General features: G+C 44.9%; 1 protein-coding gene across 10 annotated transcripts in view; it reads left to right on the top strand.

Moving 5' to 3' along the window:
- Kif13a (kinesin family member 13A) overlaps window positions 1-22,169 on the top strand; it is a 183,835-nt gene that overhangs the window by 94,899 nt on the left and 66,767 nt on the right. For all 10 annotated transcript variants that reach the window (XR_007109350.1, XR_007109351.1, XM_047557232.1 and 7 more), the window contains exons 5-9: window positions 5,454-5,546; window positions 6,728-6,908; window positions 9,191-9,278; window positions 12,143-12,277; window positions 12,938-13,050. Coding sequence is in view for 8 of the 10 variants with exons in the window: in XM_047557232.1 (XP_047413188.1) it covers window positions 5,454-5,546; window positions 6,728-6,908; window positions 9,191-9,278; window positions 12,143-12,277; window positions 12,938-13,050 (610 nt within the window). In the remaining 2 variants the exon portion in view is untranslated. The remainder of the gene's footprint in view (window positions 1-5,453; window positions 5,547-6,727; window positions 6,909-9,190; window positions 9,279-12,142; window positions 12,278-12,937; window positions 13,051-22,169) is intronic.

Below are 22,169 nucleotides of genomic sequence, written 5' to 3'. Positions count from 1 at the left end.
AGTCGCCATGGTCATGACTTTCAAAAACCTTCCTAAGGCCAGGTGCGGTGGCACACGCCTGTAATCCCAGCTACTCAGGAGGCTGAGGCAGGAGGATTACGAGTTCAGGACCAGCCTGGGCAACTTAGTGAGACCCTGTCTCAAAATAAAAATTAAAAATAAAAAAAGGGCTGGGGCTGTAGCTCAGAGGTATACAAGGACAAGGCCCTGGGTTTCATCCCTGGTACTGGGGAGAAAGTTTCTAAAAACAGAGCTCTTTTTTTTCCACCTCTTATCTTTGAAATTGGATCTTGTCACAGAATTCTTGCAAAGATGGAGGAACTGTCTGAAGGCAAGGTATTTCGATGATGACTTCCTTCTTTGCACCAGAATTTTGATAGCTGGAGACCTAACAGATGATATAATAACCAATGACCACTTAGTGTGTTCTAGACTTCCCTGGTCAGCACTGAGGAAGCCCTTTACCTGTGCTGCCTCACTACAGTTCAGGTAAAGCATCCCAGCCACCAGGAAGGGACAGCTATTGCTCCTTCCTTACGAACGAAGAAAGAGAACTCACCAAGGTGACTTAGCTGGGAAGAGGAAGAGCTTAGGATTGAAAATACAAAAACCCAAAACAACAAAACTAGGAGAAAATGTGGGTGACTCTTCTGTATAATTTGGGCTTGGAAAAGTATTTGGAGGCATAACACATACCAGGAGCAAAATTCATAAAGGAAAAGGGGAAAGATTTGACTCTGAAAGACCAGACGCCTTTGTATGACAGAGAGTGATGTAAGACTGACAGGTAAGTGACAGTCAGGGGTAAATATTAGCAACATGGATGACAGACCAAAAGTTGATCTCATTAATGTATGATTAACATTTTAAAATAAGAAAAGCAGTGACTACACCAACTAATTAAGACAAACACAGGGCTCAGGTAGCCCATTTACTAAAGGTTAAATACAAATGAGCAAGAAATAATAAAGGAAAATTAATTTAACAGAACAAGGGACTATTTTCCCTATTGACTTGGTCAAAACTAAGAGTGATCACAGGCCGGGCTGTCCGGCTGCTGAGAAAAGACACTGTGCACTGCTGAAGCTCCCAGCAGCTTGATGTGTTGGGCTCTGCATGGTCCAGCCAACAGGAAGGGGCACAGGGATGAATGTGTACAGATGAATGTTTCAGAAAAATAAAAGGCAAGGAATTGGTTGTAGCGGGTGTCCATGTAACGGAAAGCTGGTCAGCTGTTCAAGATGCTAACATCGATGAGAAGGGAAAATGCTGATCAAGACTTGTCTTAAAAGAATAAATTTCCTTAACACATGTTGTCATAGTAATAGAGTGTATTCCAGTCTTTCTACAATCCAGTCTCACTTAGATTTGTAAAAAATACATGAACTTCATAATAGTTTTTTACATTTTATCTTTTTATAAATTGTGCCTTATGTTACTTCAACTATGTGTCCCTCCCTCCCTCCCTCCCTCCCTCCCTCCCTCCCTCCCTCCCTTCCTTCCTTCCTTCCTTCCTTCCTTCCTTCCTTCCTTTCCTCCCTCCCTCCCTCTTTCTTTCTTTTGTTGAAGATTCAAACCAGGGACACTTTTACCATTGTGCTGTACCCCCAGGCCCTTTATTTTTTTTATTTTGAAACAAGGTCTTACAACTTGCCCAGGCTGGCCTTGAACTTGTGATCCTCCTGCCTTGGCCTCCCAAGTCGCTGGGATTGTAGGAGTTCACCACTGTACCTGGCTAATTTTCTATTTTCTTTTTAATATGCCATTTTTCCTCCAATTTTTTCTTTTCCCAGTTATCAATAAAACTTTACTAAATATGATAAATCTGAATTATATTCCTATCAGTCAAATATAACTAAAACAATGACTATTTTCTGAAATGATATATGTGTGTGTATATATACATATACATATATGTGTGTATATATATATGTGAGTCTGTGTGTGTATTCAGTAGAAGTCAGAGACTCATTTATTTGTCACATAAATTTATTGATATAATGCCTAAGAGGTGACTGTGTGCATCAAGTAGAGTGGTCTGTAATTTCTTTAATCAGAATTGTCCAGTAGCCTGTGCACCTTAGGTTGACCCCTCTCCTCACGCTGCACTGGCTTACTGACAGAGGCCTGCTCTAGTCCTTTGGGGCTCACTGGAAGTTCATGCTTTGACCATAGTGTAAACCACTCTAATTAAGAATTCCTCTTTAAATTCAAAGAGCAGGCTTTTGATGACTTAATCATCAGTAATGACAAAAGGGGTCCTTAATTAAAAATGCATTAGTCTGAGAACTGTAGTGTCAATACAAGGATAATCCAGAAAATATGAACCCCTGTTGTATTCCATGCACTCTGGAAATACTCCACAGCCCCTGTGTTCAAGATCGCACAACCCAGTGGTTGAGGCACCAACACACACACACACACACACACACACACATATGATATGGTATGGTATGATAAGTTCTGGCAGTCTGTAAAAAGTACCTTGGGGACAGGATGGGAGTGCCCAGTGCCCAGTGCCCAGTGCCCCTCAGTGTTACTGCTGATGGCCGCATCGGACAGGCCAACCAGACTGGCCACTCACTAGCAGCGAGACGCTGGGCAAGTGACTTAACCTTTCAGAGCCCTGGTCATGATTTATACCTGCCCTACTGAGTATTGTGCAGGTTTGATGCTATAAAATATGACAAGTGCATTTTCCAGTGTCTAGTGGATAAAAGTTAAATTCTCTGCCTGATTCCTAGTAGCATAAATCCAGGTTAAATAGGTCAGCTCACGTTCTTCTTAGTATTTGAATTAATTTGGACATAGGGTAAGTTGAAATGTATTCTCTCATTTTTATACATGCCGGGGAATTCTCTGATCATTTATTTTTCATGTAGTTTTAGCATACACATTCTGGTTTGTTTGATTTTCTTGATTTTTCCAACTAAAAATCTCAGTTTATTATTTTTTTTCTTGTTTTTTCTCCAAGTTTTTATTGGTGCATTATAGTTGTGTATAATGATGGGGTTTGTTGTAAAAATCTCAGTTTAAAGGGCCATTCCTGGCAAGGAAAAAGACATATTATTGTTTACTTCTGAATGAATGTAGAGAAAATAATCATTCCTAATTCCAGTCCACTTGTAACATCAGGAACTGAAATCAGAAATGTTACATTTCCTACCTGCTGTGGAAATGATTGGTTAATGACTGTTTCCTGCCTGATAGGAAATAGACAGATGGAAGTCCATGATTGGTGAACAACCACAGGCTCCATGAAGCCGTGATAAAATCTCGACCACAGTGCTTCTCTGCACTCTTGCTTTTCCAGAGCCTACACGGTGAGGACCGAGGTCATGAACTGTGGTCAGGATGTTTGACCTAGCCTTGTCCCACCCTGACCTCACTCCTTCCTGGGGACTGGTTGACCGGTATGGAGGATCAAACAGGACTGCTCCACTCGGCCAGGAAAGCCTGGCCTTTGGAACATGTTGGGGTGGCAGCTAGGTCTGGCTGAGGACCACAGGCAATTCTAAGGAGCCCAAGCACAGGCTGAATTTAATTCTGGATCATCTCTGAAGCAGAGCTCATCTCCAGTGTAAAGCCTGCCTTTTGGCATCGGGCTTGGGAATACATGTTGAATAGGGAAGTTTCTTTGAGAAAACAGGAGAAGAAATACCGATGAGTATGAAAGATCATGCATCAACTAGTTGTGGTGGTGCACACCTGTAATCCAAGGGACTCAGGAGACTGAGACGGGAGAATTACAAGTTTGAGGTCAACCTCAGCAAGTTAGCAAGACCCTGTCTCAAAATAGAAAAAATAAAAAGAATTTGGGATGTTAACACTTCTGGGTTCAATCCACACACACAAAATAAAATTTATATACCACAGCAATCAGATATTTTTTTCTGTGAACACAAGACTTTCTTGTATTTGACTATAGCATAAAAGCTATTTCTAAGGTGTATATGTGGTAGATAATAATGTGGACAGTACCTGATTCTTAGAGCTTTCGCATATCTTGGGACTATCTTCACAATCCACTGTGTGCTTACAAAAGGCTCTTAGGATTATACCCACTTAATATATTGCTGGGCCAGACTAGGCATAATGGTGCAGGCCTGTAATCCTAGTGACTTGGGAGGCAGAGGCCAGAGGATCACAAGTTCAAGCCAGCCTCAGCAACTTAGTGAGATCCTATCTCTAAATTTAAAATACCAAAAACCAAGGACTGGGATGTGACTCAAAGGTTAAACGCCCTGGATTCAATCCCCAGAACCCAAAGGAAAAAAAATATTCTTTTGCCCACATAGCATTTGAAAATATTAACTCTTTTTATGTTGACACATTTAAAGAGTTCATTTTGCAATCATGATGTATCATAGTAAAAGGGAACATTAAATTCAGGTTCACCCTTGCGTAAAAGAAAAGTATATAACCAAAAGCTTATTGGTACGTTACGTTATCTTCTAACATAAAAGGATTTCCAAATGTCGTGCAGGATAAAACGATTAACCTGACTCCTTCAACCAACATTTACTAAGCATTTTGTACTAGAAACTAGGATTACAAAGATAAAGAGATTATAGTCTCTGGCATCAGGGACTCACATTCCAGTGGAGGGAACAGGGACTGAGCCTGTGGTTTCTGCAGGTGCTTCACAGTGACTCTTCCAAGCAGCTGGGAGCACAGAGGATCAGGAGTGTAATTCTAATTCTCTTACTGATGGGAATGGAGGTTATCAAGTAGCCTGTTCAAGGAGTGGTAAATGTTCCCCTACGAGTTTAAGAAACCTGTCACACCTTCACCGTACCGTGGTATAGCACATGACACTGTCCCCCAGATGAGAAAAATGTCCTCGAGCCCCCTGTGGGAACACAGTAAGGAGTTTGGCTGGCAGCGAGCAGTTAGCAGCACCACGCTTAGTGCCATGGGGTTTACAGTGTGAGACATTGTTGGAAGTTCTGAATCCAGACGGGGAGACAAGACAGGTCACCCTTCATGATGTCTTAGATGCCGAGTCCTAAGGAGAAATAACCATGTTTGAAGGGCGCTTTCTTCTTTCCCACTTACAGTGGGAAAGAAATCATAATGCCTAGAGAAACACCGAAGAGGGAAACAACTATCCTTGTAAGTTTCTCCAGGCAGTGAGCTCTAGTTTAGAAGCAAAAATAAAATGACGAGTTGGGTGCAATAGTACCAGCTGTGATCCCAGCAGCTGGGGACACTGAGGCAGGAGGACCACTGGAGCCCAGAGATCAAGGCCTGCTTAGGCAACATAGGGAGACACTGTGTTGCGGGTGGAAAGGAAGAAATTGCACAGATCGGTCTCTTAATACTCAACCCTGCACGTCTTTGGCGTTTGGCACACATTTAACATGGGGGAGGGGGCCAAGAGAGTGTTAGTATAAATACGATCCTCAGGAAAAAGCATCCTTATTTTAATTTTTGTGTGTCTTGTTTTCTAGGTCAAGAAGTGGTTTTCAAGTGCCTTGGAGAAGGAATTCTTGAAAAAGCCTTTCAGGGGTATAATGCTTGTATATTTGCATATGGACAAACAGGTAGGAAGTTGCTTTTATTAGTCAATGATATTAAATGTGTGGGGGTTTTTGTTTTGTTTTGTTTTGTTTTGTTTTGGGGTTTTTTTTGGTGATGCTGGGGATTAAACCCAGGACCTCAGGTATGCTGAACACAAGTTCTACCACTGAGCTACCTCCCCAGCCCTAAATATGTATTTTGTTTTTTTAAACTTAAAACTGGAAAAAAAAAAATGTTTGAGAAGCAACAGAAAAATGCTTTGACTTTATGGGTTTTAGCTGAATCCAAGGATCAAAAGTAACCTCTTTTTGAAGGTACAACAGATCTGGTAATGGAGTAATTTCAGTGTTAATGAGCAAAACTAGTTTGAAACCATTAAGTGTCATTTTCCTAAATTATAGTGTTAACTTGTATTCAAACTGGAAAAATAATGATCAGTTTCTTGATATAAATGTTTTAGTGAAAACTATAGAAAACCTCGCAGAGTCTTGGATACAAAGTTGGCACTGGAGTATGGAGCCGGGCTGTGGAGCAGTGGTCCAACAGACAAAGCAGGACATGCTAGTAGCCCGGCCGTGAACTCTAAGCTCTGACGTTGTCAGTTATAAGATGGGAATAAATGAACAAAGCATCAGGGCAGGGTCTCACATCTCATGATAACTAGGAGAATTCAATGACAGCAGGTATCTAATATAGTGTATGATATGTATAACAGGAAAGTACTGCTCCTGTTACTTAATGTATAGGTGGAAATTTATTATACTTTTTTTTTTAATACCAGGGATTTGACCCAGAGATGCTTATCACCAAGCCACATCCCCAGCCACTTTTTATACTTCATTTAGAGACAGGGTCTCGCTGAGTTGCTGAGGCTGGCCTCGAACTTGTGATCCTCCTGCCTTAGCCTCCCAAGCTGCTGGGACTGCAGGGGTGCACCATCATGTCCAGCTCCCTGTGTCTTTGTAGCGGTTGCATTTGTAACATTCACCTCTAACGGGTGGCCCTCTGGATTTCACAATGAGAGGCAGGCTCAGGTGTAGGCGTGATGGAAAGAACAGCAACTGTGACACCCAGGGTCTGCCTTTGACGATCAAGTGGACCCTCTTCTATGTGACGGTAGCTGGAATATGATGACGACTTGTGGGTCACAGGGTTCTTGTTGCCTCCTCTGCTGCCTTCCTCCCTTCTGCTCCTTCTTCTCCAGGTTCGGGAAAGTCCTTCTCCATGATGGGCCATGCGGAGCAGCTGGGTCTTATTCCAAGGCTGTGCTGTGCGTTATTTAAAAGGATCTCCTTGGAGCAAAATGAGTCACATACTTTTAAAGTCGAAGTTTCCTACATGGAAATTTATAACGAGAAAGTTCGGGATCTTTTAGACCCCAAGGGGTAAGTCAGTCATTGAAATTCAGTTTGCAAGTAGGAGTAATTATTTTAAATGATTTCAGAAGGTGCACAGCCCTTGGCTGCTACTCTGGGGTTAGTTCATTCAACTGAGTAATTCAGCGGCTTCACGATACCTGTATATTGGTATGCCCAGTTTGCATTTAGTTAATCCTGTATTCATAGAGAGTTGCTCAGATATGCCATTTAAAATGATGTGTGTGCTGTTGGTATTGTATTTTGACATCCTGAGCTATTCATGGAAGCTAGTACTATGGACATATTGGTCATTCCATTTATACTGGAAAGCAGCACCTCCTGTGTCTGTCTTGGATCCCATTCCATTCCCTCCCCCTCCCTAGGGAACTGCTATAAGAGGCTTCGTGTCTGTCATTCTCTTCTTACTGAGTATTTGTATGTAATTTGGTACAAGTTTTTACTTTCTGTGAACAACATCATGGTACGCATGTTCTGTGGTGATTTGCCCCCCAGTATCCACAGTGATTCATCCCATGCATTACTTTTCACTGCTGTTTAGTATTCTGTTGTATGATTATACCATAATTTCTCTCTTCCCCGGTCACTTGTGTGATTTCTACTTTTTATCATTACAGGTGCTACTTTGGGGCATTCTTATACGGGTCTCCTGGTACACAGGGGTTTAGAGCGGGTGGAATTCACAAGATACTGAGTCTTCAACTTCATTAAATAGTGCAAACTGTTTTCCAGAGTCACAATACCAGATCACACTCCCTCCAGATGTGTATAAAGACCCCAGATGTTAGGCCAGGCACAGTGGCAAATGACTGTTATCCTAGCTACTAAGGAGGCTGAGGCCAACCTGGTCAACCTAATGAGACTGTCTCAAAATAAAAAGGGCAGAGGATGTAGCTCAGTGGTAGAGCACCCCTGGGTTCAGTCCCCAGTACTGTGCTACTGAACAGCATTGCAGAGTCTCTGGTTGTACACAGGAACCACAGTGCTGGATCATGAGCGTCACAGTAAGTAAGGTCAGGTACTGGGATCTGTCCCTGCCTATAGTTCAGCAGAATTGTTCATTGTCACGTTGAATTCTTCATCCTTAAATGTAGTAAAACCTACCAGGGGCTGGGAATGTAGCTTAATTGTAGACTGCTTGCCTAGCATGTTCAAGGCCCTGAGTTCTATCCCCCAAGCTTCAAAAACCAACCAACCAACCAACCTACTGTGTAGGATAATGTGAGATTAAATGGGAGAGCAGAAAAGTGTTTAGGGAGCGATGCAAGATCATGGGAGCAGTCACTAATCTTAATTCCTTTCTTTTTTTCACACTTGAAATGAGGCCAACCATTGACTATTTTTTTTAGTACCAGGGGCACTGGGTTCTACATCCTTGGCCCTTTTTTTTATTTTTCATTTTGAGGCAGTTGCTTAAGGCCTAGTTAAGTTGCTGAACCTGGCCTCAAATTTATGATCCTCCTGCCTCAGCCTCCCAGGGTGCTGGGATTACAGGTATATGCCAGTGCACCCAAGTACAACCTTTGATCTTAATATGAAAGATGATTAATATCCAATCTCATGAAAAAGATAACATCCAAAATATAGTCAAAACAGATATAGCTTTGCTTTGAATCTCAATCATCTGTTGATAAGTTCTTCAAAAGGGTCCCCAACCACAGCTGTCATTTAAAGATGCAAAAGAGCCCGTAGGTCTTCCCCAGGAGAACCAGTTCTAAATATGGGATAAATATCAGAGCCTTTAATCTGTGTACTGTAATCTCACTTTCGGTGTAAAATTGCTAGCATAGAAGCAGCACAAACCAATGGGACTTGATAAAATGAACTGAGGCTAAAAACAGTCTAGCATTGTTCAATATTTGTTAAAGAATTTCAAGCCATTTTTTGAGACTGTGGAAATAGCCGTAAGATTAGATTTGACCTGGAGTGTTCTTTGCTTCACCTTTTCTTTGTTTTTGTTTTGTTTTGTTCTTGTTTTCCCTCATGTGAAACTGAAGTTCATCTACTGAAACAAGGTAGCCTAACAAGTTCTGTGTGCTGGCTGTTTAGTTTAGGACTAGAAATAGAATTTTTAAAATAATGTTACTTTAAATAGAAATCAGAGCATAAAAGACATTCCTCATATGGAATGCTATTCCACTAATCCAAATAAAGTAGCTTTTAGGATACCTTTTTTTTTAATCATTAAAATAAAGTCCTTTGAAATTGCAATCTTAGTTTCTGAGTACTTGGGAAGAAAAAGCTTCCAAGGTTCGTCTGATTCTTTCATTCCTTTTTTTTCCCTTCTGCAGGAGTAGACAGTCTCTTAAAGTTCGAGAACATAAAGTATTGGGACCATATGTAGATGGTTTATCTCAACTGGCTGTCACTAGTTTTGAGGTAAGTGTCATTTCTCAAAAACGTCATAACGAAACTGGCAGTGAGTGAGGGGAGTTGAGCATGTGTTCACACGGATCCTTACTGCGCAGCGCTACCCTTCATGGCCCCAGAAACTCAGCCCAGCACCCTCAGAGGGCAGGCGCAGCTGGTCACACTCTGACTGCTGCGCGGCCAGGGTCTCACAGTGCGACCCCAGGCCCAGCCATCTGAGGTCCACTAGTACCACGCTGCGGTATCTAGGGAGGTCCTTCCAGACGGACCCAGCAGTCTCAGCTGTACTTGGTGGTCACTCGGTCCCATCTTGTTGGGAGGGTCTCTTGGCTTGGTTTCTACCACCTTTTACTTGTGGCTCCTCTGTTTTTCTGACTCATTCCCTCATTGACTGACCTGTTTGCCCTTTCCTGCTTCTTGACTTTTATACCTGAACTCAGTAGTCTGTCCTTATTTCTCTAATCGTTGCTTTGAAAATACCGTTACACAAACTTTGCTTAAGAATGCAAATGAGTGGGCGGGGGAGATAGCTCATTTGGTAGAGTGCTTGCCTTACAAGCATAAAGCCCTGGGTTCAATCCCCAGCACCACAAAAAAATAAATAAATAAATAAAAAAGAGTGCGAATGAGTGAATGAGTGACTGAATGTGTGAATGAATGAACTAATGAGCAAATGAATGAGTGAGTGAATGAATGGATCCCTGTACCTAGTGTGCTATCTGAGGGCTGTGGCTGACCCGCTGTCACTTCCGTCTTGGTATGACTGAGATTAACCTGTGAGCTGCTGACCCTCGCTCTCTGAAGGAAGACAGGTGAGATGTCTCTCAGGCTGGAAAGAGGGCACAGTCATCCCTTTGAACACAGTGAGATTCTGAAATGAGCAGGAACTTCCCTGATGCGAAAATGCTTATTCACAAGAGTCACTAAATGGGATGGAGTCACACTAAAAACCTTGTTCTCAGCAAAGGAAACAGTCAATATTGTGAAAAGAGAGCCTAGACTGGGAGAAAATCTTTTCCACACACACACTCCAGATAGAGCACTCATCTCCAAAATTTATAAAGAACTTACAAAACTTTACACCAAAAATACAAAGAACCCAATCAATGACACTTTACAGAAGAAGACATTCAGGCAATTAATAAATATATGAAAAAGTGTTCAACATCTCTAGTAATTAGAGAAATGCAAATAAAAACAACTCTTAAGATTTCATCTAACTCCAATTAGAATGGCTATCATCAAGAACACAAACAATAATAGATGTTGGCGTGGATGTGGGGAAAAGGCACACTTTTACATTGCTGGTGGAGTTGCAAATTGGTGCAGTCACTCTGGAAAGCAGTGTGGAGATTCCTCAGAAAACTTGGAATGAACCCACCTTTTGTCCCAGTTATTCCACTCCTCGGTTTATACCCAAAGAACTTAAAAATTAGCACCCTACAATAATGCAGCCACATCAATGTTTACAGCAGCTCAATTCACAATAGCTAGATTGTGGACCCAACCTAGATGCCCTTCAACAGATGGATGAATAAAGGAACTGTGGTATATATACACAATGGAATATTACTCAGCCACAAAGAAGAATAATATTATGGCATTTGCAGATAAATGGATAGACTTGAAGAATATCATGCTAAGTGAAATAAGCCAATCCCAAAAAACCAAAGGCGAATGTTTTCCCTGATAAGTGGATGATGACACATAATGGGGGTGGGGGTGAGAGAAGAATGGAAAAACTTTAGATTACATAAACGGAAATGAGCGGGAGGAGGGGGAGGAAGTATGTAAAATGGTGGAATGAGACAGACATCACCCTATGTACGTGCATGATTACACAAATGGTATCAATCTACATCGTGCACAACCATAGAAACGAAATGTTGTACTCCATTTGTGTACAATGAATCAAAATGCAGCTTGTAAAAATTAAAAAAAAATAAATTAAAAAAAGAGAGACTGCAGAATCATGGCAAGATGTTTGAATGGCTTATATATACCCACCTTTCATTGGTTAAAACCAATCACATGACTCCACATGGCTGGGAAATTAGTCTCCGGAAGGCCCATGCAGGGAGGAGAACAGGGTAGGGTGAGCACTAGTAATGCTCTCATATCAATATGTACCTTATTTATATGTCAGTTTGTTATTACCTATCGTGCAATTATATAATGGATATCTGTTTTGCAATTGCCATTAAACCAAAACAATTCCCATGAGGTAGGAACCAGAAAAAAAAAAAAAAAAAAAAAAAGATGCTCATTCAGCACCTTCACTAAGATGCTGGGCCATGGCTCGGTGTGACCTGTCAGTGTGGCTGTCACCCATAAGAGCCAGGAGCCCTTGATGTGTATCCCGGCTCTGCCTCTTAGGACACGTGGGGAAAGTTGTTTGACCTCCATGAACTTCAGCTTCTCTGTGTATAAAATCAGTAAAATGCTGGCTTCTTAAGGTTCATTCAGACAACATTCTCTAAGAAGTCGTGGTTTCCGGGAGCTGCAGGCTACCGAGATGATGCAGGGGACCCTGCCCTTGGAGAGTCTCGGGTTGGAGGGGGCAGGGAGAAGCAGGAGTGGGCCGCTAGCAGGCTGAGGCGCACAGGAGGCTGAGGACTAAGTCAGGCACCGACAGTTACTGACTTTCTGGGGTACTCAGTGAATAGTAGCTCTCCTTGGAACTTGCAAAGGAGGGATTGTGGTCTTAACAGGAAACGGAGACCACTGGTGGACACAGAGAAGAATGGGGCAGCAGCACTCTGTGTCCTAGAACGTTCTGGGGAGGCGCAGAGGGACCCTGGGGAGGGCCGCCACAGTGCAGGACTCTGCCCTCGGCTTCTGCTCATGCCGTGTCCCTGATGCTTCGCCTCTAGGATATCGAGTCCTTGATGTCCGAGGGGAATAAGTCTCGAACGGTGGCCGCCACCAACATGAACGAGGAGAGCAGCCGCTCCCACGCCGTGTTCAACATCGTCATCACACAGACGCTTTACGACCTGCAGTCTGGGGTGAGGCCTGGGCGCAGCCTGGAGGCGGGAAGGACGCGGGTGTCTGCCGGAGGGGCGGCTGGTTGGATTCAGTGGCTGAGAATGTTTTTATGGGCTCTTCTGCTTACTCAATGAGCCGCTTTGCTTCAAGCATTTAATTAGTTTGAGCTTCCTTTCATATCATCACTTTTTTTTAAGTTGGATTTTGTGGGTAAATTCCCCCAAAGACCAAGAGGACATCCCTATATAGTTTTTAGTATGTATCCATTCACGCAAAAATTGCCCTAAATAGGGCCAGTCTGCTTCAGAGACATTGAGGGGTGTTAATGTGAAAATCATAACATTTAGCCTGTAGATCACATTTAGGAAGAAGAGGGATTTGACCCGGATGTACAGGAATCCTCATGTCCTAGAAATTCCTTGATGGCAGGTAAAATCTCCAGCTTCTCACTAGATTCTGGAAGGCTGGGTGAAAGCTACCCAGCTGCATTTCCCCATCAACTTGAATTTTGACTCTGAAGTTCATTGCTAGTTCAGATAACCCTGTGGAACTGCCCAAGGTCTTGAGCAGCCTGCTGGCTGGCCTTGGGGAGGGTGCGCAGTTGCCCTGGGTCATGTACACAGCTGTCCCTGTGGCCTCTGCATTAACGCCTGCTGTTTCTTTCCTGTTCCCCATGCTAGAACTCGGGAGAGAAAGTCAGTAAGGTCAGCCTGGTGGACCTGGCGGGCAGCGAAAGAGTGTCCAAGACCGGCGCTGCGGGCGAGCGTCTGAAGGAAGGCAGCAACATCAACAAGTAGGCAGCCGGCCCGGCAGCCGCTGGTGGTCTGGTCTTGGATTTGTCGGGCTGGGAGGGTCAGAGGGCTCCCGAGCAAGGTGGCTCCAGGCTTTAGTAAACTGGGGCGGAGAAAACCAACACCTGCCCCTAGGAAGATGCACACAGATGCCCCCAAAAGGCACCCGCACGGGTGCACGCCATCATCTCCACCGGCGACGCCCGCTGGGCGTTTTCCAACCTGCTGGAGGGTTTGAATTCGGATCTCTTGCTAAGCTAGCAACATGTGGCCTGATCTTCTCAGGACGCTGGGCAATGGCAACCACAGCTCCCAGTGACTTGATCACGTTGATGGTGGGGCGTGGGGTCGGGGTGCATAACTGACACTTCGTCATGGCTGCACTGCTGAGCCAGCATGTCTGGCAAGTGAGGTGTGTCAGGTGCATTTTCTTTTTCGTTTTTGTTTTTGTTTTCTGGTACTAGGGATTGAACCCAGGGGCACTGTACCTACCACTGAGCCACATCCCCAGTTGTTTTTATTTTTCATGAGACAGTGTCTCACTAAGTTGCTAAGGGTCTCACTAAATTGCTGAGGCTGATCTTGTACTTGCAATCCTCCTGCCTCAGCCTCCTGAGTCTCTCTGGATTACAGGTATGCACCTTGGCTGGATTAAATGCATTTTTGATTCACCATGTTTTCAGTTTAGGGCCTATTGGGACCTAGTCCCTACCTAAGTCAAGGGACGTCTGTAACAGTCTTGGGTAAGATGCAGATCACAGTTTTATAAATGACATCATGCCAGCTGTGGTGGTGCATGCCTATAATCCCAGCAGTTCAGGAGGTTGAGGCAGGAGGATCATGAGTTCAAAGCCAGCCTCAGCAATTTAGCAAGGCCCTAAACAACTTAGTGAGACCTTATCTCAAAACATAAACAGGTCTGGGGATGTGGCTCAGTGGTTAAGTGTCCCTGGCTTCAGTCCCCGGCACCAAAAAATCAGTCAATCAAATCACATCTTAAATCAACTTGGCTTGTTCTGAAAATCTGCTTTGAATCCCTTGGTGAGGCTAATACTGTTTAAATATCAGTACTGGGGAAAAGTCTACCAACCGCTGACCTGTGGCCAGACTGAAGTCTTGCTGTTTGCCTTGAGTACCTGCCGTGAACCCAGGGTTGCAGGAGAGGGTCAGAGTGCAGAGCGGTGAGAGATCCAGCAGGCAGGGAGTTTGTCAGGGAGATGGAGGAGATGCAGGCTTCCAAGCCCAGGGCTCTGCAGAGGCACAGATGAGGGTGTGGTGTGCAGATCCCAGCAGCTCGAGGCATGCAGGGAGAAGTCTCTGCTTTCCAACTTGAGGCACAGCCAGGTTTGAACCTGCAAGTGTATGCTTGGACCAGACCGCCTGTGTTTAATCCCGCCCTGCCACTTACTGGGTACCACATCCTGGGCAAGTGATTTCGCCACTCTGCCTTGTTTTTGTCATCTGTAAAAAGGATATAATAGTACCTATTTCATAGAATTGTTGATGAAATGCCAGTGATGCCCTTAGGACGATGCCTAGCACGCAGTATGCGTGAATACTACGTGAATAAGTGTGAATTGTTCTGGTTTTTGTTTTGGTACTAGGGATTAACCCCCTGGGCACTTTACCATTGAGCTACAGACCCAGTCCTTTTTATATATTTTTAAATTCAAGACAGGATCTCACTGAGTTGCTGAGGATCTCACTAAACTGTGAAGGCTGGCCTTGAACTTGTGATCCTTCTGCCTCGGCCTCCTCAGTCTCTGGGATTACAGGTGTGCACCACTGCATCCAGCTGTTCTAGTTTTCATTTTATAATCAGCATAACCATTGTCATTATTCCAGGTTCTATAGAAAGTAGATTTGTCTATACTTGTTATCAATTTCTATTGAGCCATAGGGGTTGTGGGGTTTTTTTCTTTTCTTTCTTTTTTTTTTCTTTAGGACAAAATGGGACAAGAGGAAATGTATTCAGAAATGTTGGTACAGCTTTCGTTTTACAGTGATGTTGGCCCAGTAATTTGATTTTAGTATATGAAGGTTTAAAAAATTAGAAGGAAAGCAGTGTGTCCTCTGTCAGAGGGACAGAGCTGCATTCTCTGGACAGACTGCTGCTTTAGGAGTTAATCTTCCAGGCACCCTGTCTCCTGCTCTGACAACAGGGGATTTCCCTGTGTCTCATAACAAAGCGCGGTGGGATCCCAGGCCGGCCCTGCGGCTCTGTTCCACCAGCACTTGGGAAACATGGGAGTGCACAGCCGGGGGCGAGAGGGAGGGAGGAGAGGAGGCCACCTGTCCTGGAGCTCCTTTCTCTGGTGCTGCGCTCTTTGTCTATGGGAGGGCTTGTGGGCTAACACGGGAAGCCTGCGCTGTGAGCCTGTGACAGATTCAAGCACGTGTGCACTGCTGGCTGATGACATGCTCTCTAGTGCCAGAAGCTACTCTGAAAGCTCTGCTTGTCGCGACACGTCGACACGTCCGATCTTCCCACTAGCATTGCGAGACTGGTCCTTATCCCCAGTGCATTGATGACAAAACCAAGGCAGAGAGCACTTAAATAATGTGTCTCGGGAGCCGGGAAGCTGAGGCAGGAGGCTCACAAGTTCAAGGCCAGCCTGAGCAACATAGAAAGACCCTATTTTAAAATTTTTTAAAATAATAAAAGGGCTGGGGGTGTAGCTCAGTGGCAGTCCCTTTGTACCGAAGAATAATAAGGATGATGTGTCTCAGATCCCCAAGCTCCAAGTGGGAGACTTAGATTGTGTGCAGGCTCCAGGGCCCAGGCTTAACTTCCGTGCTCCACTTGGGGTACCCTTGCATTCTCTTAGCCTGGAGGAGGCTCTTCGCTGCTTTTGTCCCACAGTAAATAGGGAAGGTGTCCCTTCAAATTTGGATGCTATGTTTTATAATGTCTCTAGCCAGGTGCATTGGTGCACACCTATAATCCCAGCTACTCCAGAGGCTTAGGTAGGAGGATGACATATTCAAGGCCAGGCTGGACAACTTAGTGAGACCCTGTTTGAAAACGAACTCAAAAGGGCTGGCAATGTAGCTCAGTGGTAGAGTGCTTGCCCAGCATGTGAGAGGCCCTGGGTTCATTCCCCAGCACCGCAAACAAAGAGAGAAAAAGAAAAACGTGTTGTCCCTAACCCGACTACCCCAAAGCCATGATTAACATGATTTATGTCCTCTCGCAACTGACTCTTTCATATGAGGACTTGTTCGACTGAATGTGATTCTCTTAGCATCGAAAGCCTTTGCTTTGTACATATTAGATCTTCTACAAATGTATGTGCAGGCTCCAGGCTAGGCTCCTTACTCCTAGTTTATAAGATTGAACCTTTCTTTTGAGAGCTCCTAACAGCTCTCAGAGCATTTTCACATGTGTTATTTGATATGTAGCTCAGAACAGGTATTTTTATGTCCATTATCATAGAGTATTCTAAAGATGAGAAAACTAAAACTTGGAGACATCAAATAACATAAACGCAAGCCTATCAAACATTTACTGTGCCTCTCCTTTGTGTCTGACACTGCTGTAGATGTGGGGATGCAGGAACAATTTGGACGTTGTGGTAGGTAGGAGACTATCTCCACCCCAAACATGTCCTCCCTCTGGCCCCAAAACCTATGTGTAGGTTGCCTTACCAAGGAAAGAGGCTTTGCAGATGTAATTAAGGTAAGGACGTTGGGGTGGAGAGATTATTGAGGTAAGCCCCATGTAACTGCATGTGTCCTTACAAATAAAGAGGCGGTAGGAGGGACAGAGGCAGAGTGGTAGGAGGTGGGAACGCCTTGACAGCATCGTTTGCTGGGAGATGGAGGGGCGAGGGCCGCTGGCGGGGCCTCGGGGCCTCCGGAAGGAGCATGGACCCGCCAACATGAGATATTTTGGACATCCGACCTCCAGGACTCCAGGATTAAGGAGTTGTGGTAAAGTGGGAGGGCACAGTGGCTGCCCTGGAGGGCCTCTGTAGGACAGCAGAAAGTCACCTCCCTCAAAAGCAAAAGGCAGGGGTTTCCTTGAGGGTCCCTCACTCTCTGAAGCCACCTCTGTCTTTTTTTTTTTTTTTTTTGGGTGCTGGGGATCAAACCCAGGGCCTGGGCTTACGAGGCAAGCACTCTACCGATGGAGCCGTCTCCCCAGCCCCCCGACTCCGTCTTTAGCTGCGTTTTCTGTCTTTACTTACCTGTGTTTTATTGAGGGTGTGGTCTAAGAGCCCTCTTGGGGTCCTGTAATGCCCACACTGAGTTAACTCCTAAAATCCCAAGAAATCTGAGCTGCAAGACCTACGTAGACCCAAGGATTTCAGGGGAGAGATACAGACCGGCCCTTGTCAGCTCCATCTTAGTGGCCGCGTGTTGAACACTGAGTAGCCACGGTGAAACGTGCAGGAAGACGGGCCCCGGGAAGGAGGATTGGAGGTGCATGGGTGGGTGGGTTAGTGCCTTGAGAGCCAGGGACACGGAAGGCGGGGGGAGCCCAGGTGTGTGACCACGGATGTCCCTGGGAGCTCCCAGGAGAGGTGCTACAGTTTCTTGGTTACATAACCCAGCAGGTGACCGTCCCGTGGCTCAGTTTCCTCGTCTGTAATACATGGCTGAGGAAACTACTCAGTGAGGAGTTACTCTGAGGATTAATTTAGTTGCTCTTCATTAAGTGCTTAGAATGTAAGAAGCTGTGTACGTGAGTGTGTGCTAGTGACGTAACTTGACGCTACCACCTGCTGGGTCCACACATGGCTCTCTCAACCTCGTGATCAGTGGCCAGTTGAGAGTTAAAACTAAAAAAAAAATCTCTGTCATGTTTCCTGAGCGTACTCTGTCTCTTCTTGGGCTTCTTTGGATGGAACATTAGCAATCCTCTTAAGCAGACCCATCAGGGACTTCAGCAGACATCAGTGTCTGCTTAACGGGCTGTGGATTTAAAAGCTTCATCTCTGCTAAAGCTCTTAAGAGCTTTAAAGACACGTGAGCCCTTCATTTGAAGAGCTGAGGCGCCTGGTGGCTGCGGACATCCAGAGCTGAAGGTGCCGGTCTTGTGCGCAGGAACTTCAGCAGGGACGCGTGTGAAACGCCAGCCTTCTGCTCCTGGGCTGCCGAAGGCGGCAGGAGAACCCTCTCCCCGGAGCCTGGCTGTTCCCGATTCTGCGGCACCCTCTGATGCCCACCAGTCACCGAATGCAAGCCCCGGTCACCCAGTGAGGATCATTCCCAGTCACATTTCCATTTTAATTACTGTGGTTAGTAATGAGGTACATATTAACCCCACAGTGGGTTCTACTGAACACTTGTTCCAGGAATGTTCACGTATGGTACTTCTAAGACAGTGTCATATAATTTGTTATGTATCAACTTGATATTTCTAATAGTTCAAATGACTTGGTCTCCTTTTTTTCCTTCATGAATACTTTTTATCTCTTGTCGTCTTTAAAACCTCACTTTAGCTTTATGGGGCACACTCGTAATCACAGTGAACTGGGAGGCTGAAGCAGGAGGATTGCAGGTTTGAGGCCAGCCTCAGCAACTTAGTGAGACCCTGTCCCAAAATAAAGGACAGGGATGTAGCTCCATGGTAAAGAGCCTCTGGGTTCAATTTCCAGTACCCAAACAAGAGAACTCTCTGTTTATAAATGCCATCCCCCAGCCTAACTCTTCCTTCCTCTGCAGCCAGCCTCTCCCTGCCGGGCTCCCCACCCTTCTTAAGAACTTGTGAGAGATTTAGAGATTAGGAACTTCCTAACTATATCTGACTCCAGAGGTTCCAGGGAGGAGCGGTACTTTGGTAGAATTAGAAAGATTCCTGGTGTAACTTTTTCTGCCTCTAAAATTGGCAAACAGCTGCCATCCTTTTCTGGACCCTGCGAGGATAGCCAACTGGCCTTTGGCTTCCAGTTTACGAAGACAGTGGTAGCAGGATCCATAATTAGTGGTTTGTTATTGAACTTCCTGGGAGTACCTTTCTTATTTAAGTAGACTGTAAGCCTGCTTTTCAACTTTCAGACCATGAAAATCTGGGGGATTTTGACAGCCCCTGGTCTTGCTCCTGGGTGGAACCTGGAAGGGCGGGAAGGCTGGGGGACAGGTCAGGGAGTCCCATCACCCTGCATTTACTTCCATTTTCTCCAAGGTGATCCTAGTGGGTTTAGAAGCGTTCTTGTTCTGAGTGTGCGTGTGCTGTTAGGTAAAAGGGCACGACTTCCACTAGTAACGCTTGTCCTAAGCCGGATGAGTTATAGAGTAAACCACAGTTGGTCCTCTGTATCCAGGGCTTCCACGTGCAACAGCCAGTGGTGGATCAGGAATACTACGGGGAGAAGTTCCTCTCCCCAACATGCGCCCAACATTTATAGCCTTTTTCTTGTCATTATTTTCTAAACAAGACAGTGTAAAAGGGGTTTGAAGTATATGAATGAGACAGATGTGGTAGAGCACACCTGTAATCCAGCAACTCAGGAGGCTGAGGCAGGAAGATCTCAAGTTCGAGCCAGCCTCAGCACTGTAGTGAGACCCTGTCTCAAAAAGTAAAAAGGGCTGGGAATGTGACTCCGTGGTTGAGCACCCCTGGGTTCAATCCCTAGTACCAAATTAAGTAAATAAATAGTAAAAAGGGCTGGGAACTTGGCACAATGGTTAAGCACCCCTGAGTTCGATTCCTGGTACGTATATACATACATACATACATACATACATACACACACACACAGTTACAAGGGCTTCGAAATGTAGTTCAGTGGTGAAACCTCCGTGGGTTTCACACACACACATGCACACACACAAATTAAAATATATGGGAAGATACGTGTAGATCATATTCAAATACTCTGCCTTTTTATATAAGGGACTTGAGCATCTGCAGATTTTGGTATCTGCGGCAGGGTGCATCCTGAAACCAATCTCTCATGGATACCATGGAAACTGGAGCTTTTCCATATACCTCCACCGCTCTGAGGCTAATGCCTACATGCTGTCAAATACAAATGGTAGGGAAGCTCTTGTTTTGGACTAAGCTCCTGCGCTGGACCCCAACAGAGCCGGCTAGAAATAAAAATGAAATCACTCATGCTCAAGTCCCACCTCACCAAGCTGAAGCTAAGCAGTTTATCTGACCTTCTGGAAATGGAAAGCGGTTGAGAGCAGCCTCTTCTCCCAAGCAGGCTATTTCGAGTTGTCATGATAATGAAGTCGCTGCTCTACCGTAAACCTTATGCACAAAAGGTAACCTGGTGTTACTCAGGTTTCTTCCTGTTCTTCTTTCTCCCGTCCCTGTCTTCTAAGCAAATTAACTTTGAAATGACCAGTCCTCGGTATGGATCCCCCTGACCCACCCGCTTTCTTCAGCCATTTTTCTGTTAAGAAAACCAACCTCTTGTGCTCAGCCCATTGGAACATTTATTCTATTCTGTAGAATGAAGTGTTTGTTGCCTGATTCTAGACTCGAAAATAAATCAAGATCTCTCAATCCCTTCAGTTTCGTCCTTTGACAACACTGTACTGATGTGTGGGAGGTCTTTGACCTCTGCCCTCGTAGGTTCCCCTGGAAATGAGACTAGGAAAAGACAGATTTGCGGAAAAGCAGCACTGGGTTCTTAGCCCATGCATGGTGCTTGCGCAAGTAAGCTCCCAGGGACGGTGACCCCAGGGGTGGTTAGATTGGGGTACAGACCTGGGCTGAAGGGAGGGAAGGGCTTGGGAGCTCCTGGGGGCGGGTGAGGAGGGAAGGCAGGGGCTAGGGCTAGGTTTGTTATGCAGCTTTGGGGCCTTGTCCTCTCCATTGTTGAGAAATAGAATTCTTCCTGGAACAGAAAGATACCTATACAAATGGAGAACTCGTTCCCAGTTCTTAAAACTTTCACTTAGTCTGTGGATTCTCAGTGGCCTTTAGCCCCAGGTAGTCCCTCTGCCTAGCACAGTATCTTGGAGGGGCCTCTCTGGTAGCCTTTGGTAACACTGTATCATCCTTTCCTTTGTCTCTCAAAGTCCTGATTGGATTTTATGTTTCTTTGTTTAGGAGTACCAAAAACTTTCCTTTTGGTCTTCCTACCCTGCCACCGTTAGACAGTAGAAGCAGTTGCCACAAGACAGAGTGCAATCTTTCCTCAGCAGTGACAAATCCACGTTCTGCCACAAATGTGTTTTCCTGTGCAGGTTGTTTACTGGAGTCCTAGGCCAGAGGCCTGACTCCAGGGATCCAACAGACCAGATCCGGCCCCCTGCCCCCAAACCAAACAGCAAAGGTAATGGTAAAAAGCAGGAAAGGAGCTTTATTCAGCACCCGTGTCCTCAGCCCTGTCTCCCGGGGATGAAGATGACTTGGAGGTTTTATAGAGGGGGGACTGAGGGCAGGCGCTGGGGGTTTGCAGGGCTGGAGGCTTTTCACCGCAGCCAAAGCAGGTGGTCTCCTGCATGCTCTGTCCATCACCGTCTCAGGGCTGGTCAGGCAGAGCTTGTCTCAGATAAGAAACTTGCTGTTTCCTGGGGGGTGGCTTCCACTCATCACAAGATGTTTATCAGATCAGACCTTGTTCCTGGAATCCAAGGTGACCTGGAGCAAAGCAGATGGATGCAAAATGGAGGCAGAGATGCCAAGACTTTAATCCTCAGAAATGGAGAATCTAAGTCCTTGTTACAAGGTCACTCTTAACCATAAAGTTGCCAATAGTGACTCCTAGTCACAGAGCTTTTTATAGTTTTTATTACTTAAAATGATTTCTGGACTGGAGATGCTGTTTAGCACTTGTCTAGCATGCATAAGACCCTGGGTTCCACCCCCAAAGAAAAAAGAAGAAAAGAAAAAGAAAATTCTGCTGTACTTGCTAGTGAAATATCTGGGATAAGCCTTCGATCATTTGAAGAGTCATTTCTAACTCAAGTTTTATTTCAGTAGTTGCAAAATATGGAAAAAAATGTTCTATATTCTATGTTAAGGCAGAAACGTGTATATTGAATTTCTCCTTGCCTTTATTTCTGAGGTTCTGGTGCTCAGGGATTTTTGTGAAACACTTATTTGACCCAGGATAGTGATCTTTTGTGATTGGCTTCTTTCACTTACCATAATGAATCAGGGTTCATCCACATTATAACTTCAGCTTCATTCATTTTCTTTCAGGCTTCTGTGTGT

The sequence above is a fragment of the Sciurus carolinensis genome, chromosome 7 (genome assembly GCF_902686445.1).
Source record: "Sciurus carolinensis chromosome 7, mSciCar1.2, whole genome shotgun sequence".
Classification (NCBI taxonomy): domain Eukaryota; kingdom Metazoa; phylum Chordata; class Mammalia; order Rodentia; family Sciuridae; genus Sciurus; species Sciurus carolinensis.
This window is presented reverse-complemented; position numbering and strand designations above follow the sequence as displayed.